Consider the following 12,951-nt stretch of genomic DNA (forward strand, 5'->3'; position numbering starts at 1 on the left):
CATCTGTCTTTGCTTAAAAAAAGTGTGACGTGATTTAAGGCTGTTGCTGGAATTTCCTGGTTTGTTCATTTGTGTTGAGCATCATGGACCCAATATGATTTAGAGGGTCTCAGTCTGACTCAGGACTTCAGATCTGTTCCTCACAAATTTACAAGAGATCCTGCATTGAGAAAGCTGTGATTTGCTTTTCATAAAATGTGGCTATTTGTGTATAGCAGGGTGACAACATTGTACTGGTATTTATAAACTTCAGCAGGTAAACTGCCCACCTACTGAACTACCTGTGTGTAATATTGTCCCATTCTTAGATGGGGTTTGAAATACCTTTATTAGTATCACGAATACAGGCTTTTGGAGCGGAGCTTGTTCTAGTTTACATCAAGTACTTCAGTGCACAATCAGCTGCATTGACAAGTTTGTTTAAACTGTGCTTAATTTATTGGCGTAAGGTCACCGGAGGCATCCGTTTCAGTTTAGGGAGTTTGGGAAATTATTTGTTACCTATGTGTATAGTTATCTGCAACTAAGCTTGCCTTACGAACCTTGCTATCTGATTGTCATGTCTATGTGTGCCATCAGGCCAATAGCATGAAGTTTGAAATCTCTTACCTACTGAACATTTAAACCAGTGATTTCCTATCTGTCTGCAAGTGTATTGTTGAACCTGATGTCCACAACCCACCTGGAGTGTCTGTAAAGGCATGTTGACTTTACTATGCTATAGCTTTTCCTATTAGAATTAGTGAAATCTGCTGTTGAGGTCTTTACTGGAGAAGATCTGGTATTACTAGAGGAAAATAAGATATAGAAATCATTCTTTTCACTTTGGTGGGGGGTGGGGAAACAGAAAAGAGAGTTGACAAGGTCTTTATGGGGTAAAAAAGCAGAGACTAGCATGTATGCTGCTTTAATTCTCCAAACAGGTTTTGCTTGCAGCTGGTTTGGGGGTGTGTTCGTGCATCTCTTTTGTTAACAAGACTTTAAACAACTTAATTCATGTTGCTTAGGAAGCTGGTGAATCCATTGCTTAACCATAGCTGAGCCTCTGTCCTGATAGAAATTGGGGCACCTTTACAGTCTCAGAGATAGTGTTCTCAGAAATAAAAGAATAGATTCATGGTAGTAAAGTATTTCACCGTATGTAGTTCTGCATTTTCTCTGGTATCTCAGTGTAGCTGTAATTTAGTAAATGAAATATTACAGCTGTTGCTAGAAACTAAAAAAGCAGTTGACTCCTGAAAATGAGTAGCAGAGTGGAGGGTTGACTACGTAGATTGCACGGATGAGTGGCTTTAAACTTTCTGAAAGGATGGTGTCACTCTTTGAACATTGCTTGCCTTCTAAACAGCAAGCTCTTTGAGGAACAAGTTGAAGCTTGGAAGTCTGCACAATAAGGAGGAAAAAAACCCCAACAAAACCTGAGAACCCCAAACCACAACAAATCCCAGCTCTAATATTTTTGGAAAGCAGAGATCCATTCTGGTCTGAGTAAAAAGCAACTCCTTTCTTCCACCCCAAGTTTATCTTTTATTAGCTTTAGTTGAAAGTCTTGCTTACACTACCAGCCAGTTTGAAGCGTGCAGTTGTAACGTCTTGCCAGCATGGGATTTACAAAGAAACAGCATTTAAATCTGAAGCGCTTGGTTTAGAGATTCTGTTGGCTGCTTCAGATGAACTGAAATGTTGGGACTGTACAGCTGTGACTATTGGGGGGGGTTGATTTTGTGTTCTAAAGCAGTGATTACTGTAACACTTAAAAAAGTTTGTTGCTGCGGAAATGCCCGTTGTGAGTGTGGTGCCATATTATCACCTTGGAGTTTGTAATCAGTGCCAGATTAAGTGAGCTGATGTCTTGTGGCCCTAATAAAAGTGACCTTGGGCAGTTCTGCAACTACAGAGCGATACGTTGCAAATGACAAAGTTTACTGGTAGACAGGTTAACTCCTGCGGTCCAGAAACATTGTTATACGCAAGTTTTCAAGAAAGTAATGTATATAAGCAATTACATCATTATTATTTAAAATTGACAATGTTTTGACTAGAATCTAAAGACTTAAACTGTTATGGTAATTATTCTAGGTTCAGAATTTGGCAGGATAAAAGGAGACTTCTTTGTGTGTAATATTTCACCTACCATAAATAAAACTAGCAGCTTTTGAAGGTTCACAGTACAAAACTACACTGTTGTGAAAGCAATCTTGTTTGAGGCTGTTGCATAGCTTAACCTGTGGACAATTCTGGAAAGGGAACTGTGCAAAACTTTTTGGTGTTTTTCAAACTAAGGGCTAACGTTCCTCATGCAGGATGTTCATAGCTCTGCTATTCTTACTAAAGAACTTCATGCTGTTCTGAATATCTGAGGTTTGATAAGGAAGAAATAAATGGTTCTTTTTGTTAACCTCTTCATGCTTTTTCTTTACTAGTGATCATGAAAGGTGTGTGGCTGTCAGCACTGCAGACAGAAGCTCAGCTTGTCCACAGAACAGGTGCTGTATACACAATTGCAGTAAGAAAAATTGTGTGTAAACTTGATACGTGTCAGTCTTGCCTTCCATAAGGGAAGTGAAGAATGTGTGCTGACTTGAAGTAGGAGGAAAAGAAGAAACCTTTGCTAGTAGAATTAGGTGTGGTGTGAAGCCAGATTCTCTGTGCCCCTGGGAAAAGTTCAGCATGGAATTCTTATGTTTAAAAAAAACTGTATTCATTTTGTGATTGATAGATAGATGTGATACCTGAATCCCTCCATTGCTGGTACATGGGAGAAAGCCATCTTACAAGCCGGAATGGTCTAGATTTATTCCTGCTTAGTACTGTGAAGCTGACCAGTCATGTTGTTTGCACGCAGTTGCATTTAGTAATCTCTGCAGGGTTTGACTGCGAAGTTTTTAATATATTACGCACTAATTATGTGCAAACTAAATTACATGCACTAAATATGTGCAAACAAGGTATTTTGTGCTGCTAAGTTAGTGATTTAGTATGCACAGGTTGGCCAGAGAACAGCAGCTGTAGTAACCCTAACTGAGTTTCCTAACAGCTGCAGCTTGGCCATGTTGCAAGTATTAAAGCACAAATCTATTAGTATGCAATAATGCAAAGCTGAGGACAGTGAATTTCTAATCTAGCCTCAGGAGTGGAGAGGGCTCTTGAGATTCATGTTGTCTCCAGAGTGTAGACTGCTATAAAAAGGACTTGCAATTTTGGTTGAGGAGGAATTGCTGTAAGAAAGTGAGAATGGAGTTATTCCAGGGAGCTATCTGCATTTTATTCAAAACTTTAGTCTTAGTTGAGTGACCTGGAGAGCAAATTAAAACCAATATGGTAATGGAATGCTCTGACGGTGTATATGTGCTAGCCAGTGCCTTCTGCAGAACAGATTAGTGTCTCAAAATTGTGAAGAAAACCCTGCTCATGACTCACTGGCTTCTTTGGAAACTTTTCTCTTACAGCTTTTATTGCAGGTGTGTAAACTCCATGAATCCTTTCAATATTAAATGGGCAATACTGCAGAAAAGAAATAGGGAAGAGATGGGAGATGCAAAATGGAAAGGGAAAAGGAAAAGTTCATTCATTTGCTCTCTCTTCTCTTCTAGTCTGGTAAGAGAGACACCAATGAGGAACTCTTGAAATTTTAACCTCCACATTCATGTCAGTACATGCATCATGGCACAGCAAGGAAATGTTGGTGAGCTCCTCTCAATGCTGGATTCTCCAATTCTGGGTGTCCTGGAAGATATAACAGCTGCCTTCAAAGATAATCTCATTTGTGGTATGTATCCTTTGACGTAATTCGAGGAAGGGTTGTGCTTATACACCCAATGTGTTTGATAGAAAAAAAAAACCCCACGGTCTTTGCAAATGTAACTTGAAAGAAACTCCTGATATTTGGGTTTGAAATTACTTTAAGGATTGAGGCTTCTCTTCAGTCCATTTTGCTTAATGGCATGCCTCTTGGAAAGTCTGTTACATAATTGTTAAAATGCTATTATAAGATGACTAGCTTTTCCTAGGGCATAACCTCAAGCTGTGAGCTGATGAAACTTTGTCAAGTGTATCTAGAAAGAATTAGGTATCCACGTTATGGGAACTAGCAGGATTCTGTTAATTCAAAAAAAAAACACTAATAAAAAACCTCACCTAAGATCAGACAGTACTTGTTAGTTATTAAAAAGCCCCAGTTATCTTCCCCAAGCCAAATGCAACTGCATGAATGGTTAAGAACTAGAAAATGGAGTTGAGAGGTCTCATTTTCCCAAATGTCTTGTAAACACCAAGTACTAGTTTATGTTATAAATTGTGTAATAGTTTCTAAGAAGTTGTGCAATATCCCTGTAACAGATGCTTTGGTTTTGGTGTATTGAGAATATATGTGTGTGTTTTTCTTGCTGTAAACAAATGACAGACCGTGGACCTATGCTTGTGAACAGCCTGGTGGACTATTACTTGGAAACCAATTCTCAGCAGGCACTGCATATATTGTCCACACTGCAAGAGCCTCATGACAAGGTGAAGAAGTCTTGTTTTGTATGGCAAATTTTTAGCCTGGTATTGAAGCAGCCTTTAAATAGCATCTGTTAGACCTCTGTTTTTCCATTGCAGTATAGAATTACCTTATTATAGAGATGTAGTATCTTCATAGTAAGAGTAGTTAAGTTTTAAAAAAGCTTCAAAGTTTTCTGTTTCTTGGGTTTCTTAAACTGACCCAATTAAGCAAAGAACCCCTATAAATGAAAGCTTTTCTGGGGACTAATGTTGTCTTTGCAGTTTTACTGGTGCTGGATGTGTTAGCCTAAAACAAATGGGGTATTTTGAGAGTAAGTATGGATTTTTAGATAGCTTGAAAGAATAGCACTACTAGTTGCTTTACTTCTGCTGACCAGATTTTTATTTATTTATGATAAACATTTTGAAGTGCAGTGACAGCTTCTGGACTGAAACATGTCACTACCAGCAGGCTTAAAGTTATTGCTGGGTTTTATTTGCTCTCATATCCTGTATATTTGTAAAATGTCCATAGTTTCCATAATTGTTGGTGGCAAACTGCTGAATATAGATTGGTGAAAAAGAATATATGCCAGTTAAAAATAATTGCCTTTCCTTTTTTTCCCATTCCCTGCAAAATCCTCTATCAGCATCTACTGGATAAAATTAATGAATATATGGGCAAAGCTGCTACCCGTTTACCCACTCTCTCTCTGCTGGGACACGTGATAAGACGACAACCATCTTGGAAACATAAACTTTCTCAAGCACCTCTCCTACTCTCATTACTTAAATGTCTCAAGGTAAGAACTGTCAGTGTTGTCCATAAAATCGTTGTACACCTGATGTAAATATGCATACATGTAATGAAAGGCAATTTTTTTTGTTTTGATATCATTTAGTTAAGCTGTGAGAGAATGTAAAATGTTGGTTAAAATACTGAGCCAATTATAATAACTAAATACTCTGTGCTGATCCTGTTATTACTGACAATCTTTTCCTAAAAGCCACTGTCACTGCATAACTTTGAGTTAGGAAAGTTTACTGCAACTTTTCGAAAAGGAAGTTAAGGGCAAGAGGACCATCAGTGAAGTTGATGGATATCTTGAGTGTGAACTTAATGAGGAATGCAATAACTTTCCATTAGTCCATTCTGAAACTTGTGCGCGTAAGGTAATATACTTTACTTGCAGTGTAGATGGGTCATGCAAGATGTTATTTCATGGTGCAGTTACCTTGGAATTAGCAGACTTTCCTTTACTAGCTGCGGATAAGGAGGTAGCTGTTTCCCCATGCTTTGCATTTTTCTTTTTCCCTCTGCAAATTTAGCTGTTACAGTCCTGGACAATATTGTAACAGTGAATAAAGAACAGAAAGTGTTTTGAGACCTAGGATGTGTTGTCAGTAATATGATTTAATGTGATAGTGAAGAATTCATATTAGTCATTAAAGTCACATTAAAATGGATGATGTAGTCAAGTGCCAGTGTGCTTCAAAACAAAAATACAATGAATTTATAACTGCCAAAAAAGAAGCTACAGGTGCTGTTATTGGGACTCCTGATGTGCCTGGTGAGTTCTGTTATCCTTTTCAGTGTGAGTCTTATCTGACTGTGAGAGGAGTGAAATGTGTGAGAAAGCTGGTGGGAGCACATCAGAGATGCGAAGTGCTAGGGATGCGTCAGAGGGCTAGGGATGGACATGAAATGGGCTGTGAAAGGTTATATCAGACTGAAGGACAACAGAGGCGGTACATTGCACACAGGAAGAAAAATACATAACAATAAATATGTCTGATCAGCCCAAGTGGCTCTTGAGAGATATACCAAGACCAGTTTGGTGGCACCTGCCTGCATGCTTACCAGTGCTGTTTGAACCCTGTCCTCACAAAGCAGAGGAGCCAAGGAAAATGTGCATTAAGCTAGGAAAGAGGTTAAACATCATCTGTGTCCTGTCCTAAAATCTGATTATTTATTACTGTTTTATCTAGCTAAAGATTTTTACCGCCACATCCGTTTCTCTTGGTATAAGCCGAGGGGTTCTAGTTACTGTTTAAGTCACTGCTTTCTGAAATCTTAGCAGCCAGAGTTGTCAAGCAGCTTTAATAGAAAAGCTTTTGACACTTGCATTGGTAATGGGTCAACATCCTTGAACAACCTGATCAGATTTGCAGTTTCCTAGGCACTGAATGCAGTGTGTTCTTAGCTCTGGGAAAGAATGAAGGTGGTACATAAGGTGCTTCACATACCGTTGATGTTTTATTTTCTAGTCAGTTGTGGAACTGTGGTGATATTCCCTTTTTATCTAAGTAAAATCTTTATACAGTGAAGCAGCAGTAGAATAGGAGCCAGAATCCCAAATCTTTTTTCTTAGAGTTGTGGATGAAAGAGAGAAGAATCTTGATCCATGAAGTTATGACAGGTTTCAAAGGGACTGTTCTGAAGTAGAGGACTTTTTCCATGATGATGATTCAATGTTCATTTCATCCTTGGAAAAAATTAAGTTCAACACTTTTTAACTGACTAATGCAGGTTTTTTCCCTTCTTGCAGACTGACACAGATGTAGTAGTACTCACCACAGGTGTCCTAGTGCTAATAACCATGTTGCCAATGATTCCTCAGTCTGGCAAACAGTACCTTCATGATTTCTTTGGTATCTTTGGGCGTCTCTCAGCCTGGTGCTTGCAGAATCCAGGTGAGAATTCAACTTTGTTGCATGCAGTTATGGTTTAGTAGTATCCTTGTTGTATTCAGTTGCTAAGCGCTTTCTTTTTGGAGACTCTTACTGATCTGAGATTATTTAAATGCAGAAAATTATGTATTAAGCCCACAAAGTATTTTCGATAGCTAGCATCGGGGAGTGCTGCTTTGCTTAAAATTCAGAAGTCTCTTAGATTCTTCCATGTGGTGCTCCATGGAAACTTCCATGAAGTTTCACTGGACTGAAATGCTACCCTGATGACAGTGAAAAGCAGAGATTGATCTTGACGGATAAGGTAAAACGCTAACATTTGAGGCAGATACTTGGGAAATTGAGATTCCCTGGAATGGATGGGGAGGGGGAAGAAGCAACATGAAGAGTTTTGTTAATGTGCAACTATTAGTAGTCATGAAAGTGTTGATAAAACTAGTCCTCTCAGTTGTAACGTTGGGTTTGTTGGATTTGTTGTAAGGTGTCTGATATCTAACACTGCTGTTACCTACATATGTGTCTTACGGCTGTGTGAACGAGTGCTGTGTTCAGCACATAGAGATGCTATTTAGAGGGCCATTTTGGTTGCAAATAGGATTGGAACTTACAAGACAGCTGTTAAGATTCTAGTCTGTTGTAATTGCTTTGTGTGGATTCAAGCTCTTAGTTTTTCCTTTTGAAATGAAGCAAACCTTTTTTAACCATTCAGCCCTGCAGACTCTGGCTCACTGTTCAGAGGTGTTTCAGGTTTTAGCTTGAGTATAATAAATGTTGTGCTTCAAGAATGACAGAATACCGGTTGAAATTAATGGTCCATATCTTAATATTTGGTTTTACTGTGAAGTGATGAATAGGTGTTGCCTGTTGTTTCAGATTTCACAGTTTCTATAGGGACTATTTGTATTTCAGACGACTTGTGCCAGTTAACATTTCAAATTTTAAAGTACTTTTCTTGCATTCTTAGAAGCTTTGTTCTTTTCTCCAGTATAATGAAAAATATTTTAATTACTTTTTCCAGGTCATGTGGCAGAGATTTATCTTGTCCATCTTCATGCCAGCGTTTATGCTCTCTTTCATCGTCTTTATGGAATGTATCCTTGTAATTTTGTCTCCTTTCTGCGTTCTCACTACAGTATGAAGGAAAACTTGGAGACCTTTGAAGAGGTAGTCAAGGTAAAATGCTGCTTATTTCTATATTATCTGAGACAAGGAGTTCATAGCTGTATAAAGGCAGGTATTTGCCAATTTAATACGTTTACGTGGGTTTAACTGAGGGCTGCTCAACGAAACAGAATAAAAACTATCTATTGAAAGACTGAAATCTCAGTTGGCAGCAAGATCATCTCTTGAAGCTGTGATGATGTGCATTAGTTTATCTGTTAAATGTAACATTCTGAACTATTGGGATCAGTAGATGCCTCATCAGCTTTGTGTTTTTCAGTGCAATCAAAAGATGCTGTACTGATAATACATTATTCTTCTTGCTCTTGCTCATTCAGCCAATGATGGAACATGTGCGAATTCATCCAGAATTAGTGACTGGATCTAAGGACCATGAACTGGACCCACGAAGGTATATACGTTCATTCTGCTATTAGGAAGGGCTATATATAAGCACCTCTTAAAGGAGTTATTTCACAAAGCTTACAGCAAAACCTTTTCTGTCAGCAGCAGTGTGTGCCAGTGGTGTTTTGCCACCCATATTCATAGGTACACCAGGTAAACGTTTAGACTTTTTTCATCCAAGCCTAGAGCTGGATGAATAAGAAAAGACTGTTGTGAAAGGCCATTAAGAACATTGGGGTTCTAAAATTAATCTTGTGTCAGGAGTAGAATCTCTCTTTTATTTAACGGTTGACTTTGCCTTAATTTTATAACTTAAAGATTAGACATTCTCATCAAGTTCCAGAAGAGTTTGCTTATACTGAATAAACTACCACATCATTGATTTATGGTTTGGGTCTTATTTCTTTTCATTTGTTGAAGTACTTGGTAGGATTGAAGTGTTTAAAATGGCTTCAGTGTGTCTTGTTTTGGTACCTAGATATTGGTTCAGTTAACAGATCAATTCTTTTAACAGGTATGTCTTAACGTTATCAGCTGTATTAGTTTTCTTTAGAAATAGGCTCATTTGCCTGCAGCAGCACCACTTGCTGCTTTTCTCTTGTCTCCACAGGCCCAGCCACTGAAGAGGAGAAATTGACTCTTGTTGCTGCACAGTAGTGCTCTTGCCCTGCTTTTCAGAGCCACTAGGAAAACACTACTAAATGGGAACCTATTGACTATCACAAGGCTCAATTTTGCAGGCTTCTGCCAGCCAGGGGGGAGGGTGGCACCACTAAGGAGTACAATTGGCAAAAAGCTACCAGTTGAAGCCTTCTGATTTGGTGTCTTGCACATAATATTTTATATTCTAAAGCAACTCAGCCTTTAGTAGACAGCCTTCAGCCAGACAGCTTTCTTTACAGTGAATTTCCATCCCCTGAAATAGCAGGTGATCTAATCTGGCTGCTTGATTTAGTGACAAAAAGTTTTCAGAATAAAGGAAATAGTAATAAAAAAAAAACCCAACATTCTAGAACATTGGAGATAAAACACAGACCTGAAGCTGGCATTGCAGATGGTGTTTGCTTAAATAATCTAGGATTTCCTCATTGCTGGCATGTCTAAATTTTGACTACCAACATCTGAGTCTAGTTGAGCTGATTTCTACAGCTGCTGAAGCTCAGGATCAACCAAGTCTTCGTATGCTGTTCCTCATTTCCAGAGTGCTCCATGGCAGACCTTTATGGATCTCTGTGTCAAAGCTGTTTGTCTCTTATTTGAGACCCCTCTTACAAGTCTCCTTTGCAATTTCTGTCTGGTGCCTTGTTCCAGTTTTGGGTGGGAGCATGCAAAGCTGTCTGGAACAAATGAGCCATCCTACAAGCCAATTCCTCATATCTCCAGGAACTCTTGTTTGTAACAATAATTGACTAACTTACTCTTTTGGATCCAAAAACTGTCTGCAGGTGGAAAAGACTAGAAACTCATGATGTTGTGATAGAATGTGCCAAAATCTCCCTGGACCCTGCAGAAGCCTCATATGAAGATGGCTATTACTCTGTGTCTCGGAAGCTCTGCACAAGTTTAAAACATCATCAAACTGACCCCAGTGCCAGCTATTATATTGACACACAGAGCAGCTATGGTAAGACCTGCCTGACAGCTAATAAATGCCCAACTTCTGGAGGAAAACTGGCCCTATAGCAAAAGGACATCTTAATAGTTTATCCCACTTAAAGTCCAATTCTTAGGCACCAGAAATAAACCATAATTTAAAAAAATAAATATATATAGATACATGTTCTGGTCAGGCAGACATACAGCATGTTCACAAAGTTGCCTTCCCACCACCCCAAAACAACCAACAGCAACAAAAAAAGCTGTAATTTGTGTGATACATTCAGTAGGTGTTTTCTTGGGCCGGAAGAAAAGTCTCTTGTTTGCTAGCCTCAAATGTGTATGTTAAATGGATTTGAAATGCTTTGTTTAAAAGCCTTTAAATACAAGCCAGAAAAATCATTGACTTGTATTTGATGTGTTGGATACTTTTAATTTTTCTATTTTTTTTAAACTTTCAGGGACTTCTACCCCGTATTCTACTCCTCAGCTAACACTATCACAAATGCCAGGGCAGCTACCTCAGATCCTGAGCTCTCAGTCAATACGGCTGTCAACTGAGCCACAGCAGGTAAAGAAGAAGACAAAGCACAGCACACTTTTAATGCTCTGCACTATTTTCATAGTTTCTCGTGACAGTCTTAAAAATTTATGTTTCTGAGATGTACTGTGAGTTCTTCAGAACGTAGTGTATGTTTCATATTTAATCCCCACCTGATTTCCTGTGTCAGAACCTGGATGCAGATGCTTCATGTATTCCTTTTCTGAGCTTCCCTGATCTGTGTTTGTTGTGTATTGCTTTTCCATAGGTTATCATCTGGAGTCCTTCTGCAGTTTGTGGTATGACCACTCCACCAACTTCCCCTGGAGTTGTCCCATCAGACTCATCCCAGTCTGCATCACAACCTTACAGCAAAGCATTTGGCACACCTGGTAGGTGCTGAATTTTGGAATTAGGCCTTCAAAGTTTATTAAAATAGAAATTCTGGCTACGAATTTTGCTGTCAGCTTCTTAAATGGGAATACCGCATCATGCTATTTGATAGGCTTATGTCATTACTTCTGTTAAGTGAGTGCCTGGTCATATGGAGCAGTGCTAATGCAAGCATTGAGATAGGAAATAACTTACAGTGAGTTAAGTGCCAAAGTCTGAAGCAGGTCTTTTGGAAACTGTGCACTTTTATGTTGGTAAATAGTTGAAAGACATTTAAGAAGTAAATGTTTGAGATAGCGTTTAAACGGACAATTCTTCACATACAATATTCAGCTGAAGGGAGGCAGTAGGAGCCTGCTGAGAAAACGTTTGCTCCTCCTTTTCAGCAGGGGGGAAAGGAACACCTTTGGGAACGCCAGCCACATCTCCTCCTCCACCCTGCACTTCAGATGACTTTGTGCATGTTTCACTCCCTTCAGCTGCTGCCACGCCTCCTAAAAAGGTATAACAAAATTCTTCTGCCAAACAAATCTGATATTTTTTTCATTGACTTGCCATACATGCAGTGACCATAACTGAGAAGGAAAACATTACCAAAATCAGAGTAACTGATCTACAAAAAATGTTGCATTTCATTGCAAAAGTTCATTTTCTTCTAAGTTAAGACAACTATTGCCACTTCCAGTTGCACAGTTTTAAGACTGCTTGTATTGGTATGCTGTTTAAGCCATCTGTTTGCTGGAATTTCCTTTCTATGATACTGTCAAGAGGTTTGTTTCCAAGAGAAGTCTGATGCAAAGAATCTATTTTGGGTTTTGTTTTGTTGTGTTTTTTTCAGGAGGACAAACCAGATTCTGGGAGGCCTTTACTGTACCGACAGCAAAATGTCATAAACAGCGATAAATCACTGGGTAAAAACTCTGTTTTCCTGTCCCAATTTCAATAACCTATTGTAAACAAATCCTGTTTGTATTGACACATGTTCCAATTGCCAAACACTTTTCCACAGGTTTTTCTTTTTCCCTTTTTTCCGCCCCCGAGTTCTTCGTAGTTCCAGGATCCTGCCTTAACCTATGAGTCAACTTAAAACCTTTTTGTGATGCTTTTGATTTTGTTTTCACTATTCACCTTCAGAAATAGCTTACAGATTGTTTTGTTGTTTTTTTTTCTTAACTGGCCCTTGTGCATTCTTGTGCATGTTTAAATGCTCAGATCTACACTGAAGTCTGAAAATTACATATTTTTTAAAGAAAGATGATTCTTTGAGGGTCATTTTTTTTGTTTTTATGAAAAGCAGCAAGTTGTATATGAAGTCTTACTTCCAAGTTTTGTGTCACATATCTGGATCGAACTGTAAGGCTACACATAAGGATCGATATGATGCTTCCTTTTAAAGGCTTTTGGGAAAAATTGTTGTCTATCTACAATTGCATTGCTGTACTTGAAACTTTTTTAAAGTCCTGTGGATTATTGAAATCAACAATGGATGGTTGAGGAGCTCAGCTTCTGATAGGTATATCGAGATTCCATTTTCCCTTTTCTGTCATCTACAGCTGTAGAAAGGGATTTTGGCACTGTATTTGAGCCTTCTGTACTGTGAATCTTCACAATCCTCAAAGTGGAGATGATAATGAAATTTATAGCTGTTTTTCTTTGGTGAAGTCATATAGCAACACTGGAAT

At 38.6% G+C, this 12,951-nt stretch overlaps 1 protein-coding gene across 11 annotated transcripts in view; it reads left to right on the forward strand.

Annotated features, from left to right (window-relative positions):
- Window positions 1-12,951, forward strand: part of TSC1 (TSC complex subunit 1) — a 32,255-nt gene that overhangs the window by 9,023 nt on the left and 10,281 nt on the right. For 7 of the 11 annotated variants that reach the window (XM_080630829.1, XM_080630827.1, XM_080630831.1 and 4 more), the window contains 12 exons: window positions 2,424-2,486; window positions 3,594-3,769; window positions 4,403-4,506; window positions 5,133-5,285; window positions 7,032-7,176; window positions 8,192-8,346; window positions 8,673-8,746; window positions 10,185-10,363; window positions 10,797-10,906; window positions 11,145-11,268; window positions 11,656-11,771; window positions 12,108-12,180. In XM_080630829.1, the coding sequence (XP_080486955.1) occupies window positions 3,664-3,769; window positions 4,403-4,506; window positions 5,133-5,285; window positions 7,032-7,176; window positions 8,192-8,346; window positions 8,673-8,746; window positions 10,185-10,363; window positions 10,797-10,906; window positions 11,145-11,268; window positions 11,656-11,771; window positions 12,108-12,180 (1,339 nt within the window). In that variant the 5' untranslated portion in view covers window positions 2,424-2,486; window positions 3,594-3,663. Of the gene's footprint in view, window positions 1-2,423; window positions 2,487-3,593; window positions 3,770-4,402; window positions 4,507-5,132; window positions 5,286-7,031; window positions 7,177-8,191; window positions 8,347-8,672; window positions 8,747-10,184; window positions 10,364-10,796; window positions 10,907-11,144; window positions 11,269-11,655; window positions 11,772-12,107; window positions 12,181-12,951 lie in introns of those variants that run through there. The other 4 variants (XM_080630834.1, XM_080630835.1, XM_080630836.1 and 1 more) reach the window with 3 other exon arrangements.

Source organism: Psittacula echo, assembly GCF_963264785.1.
Source record: "Psittacula echo genome assembly, chromosome: 16".
Lineage (NCBI taxonomy): Eukaryota > Metazoa > Chordata > Aves > Psittaciformes > Psittacidae > Psittacula > Psittacula echo.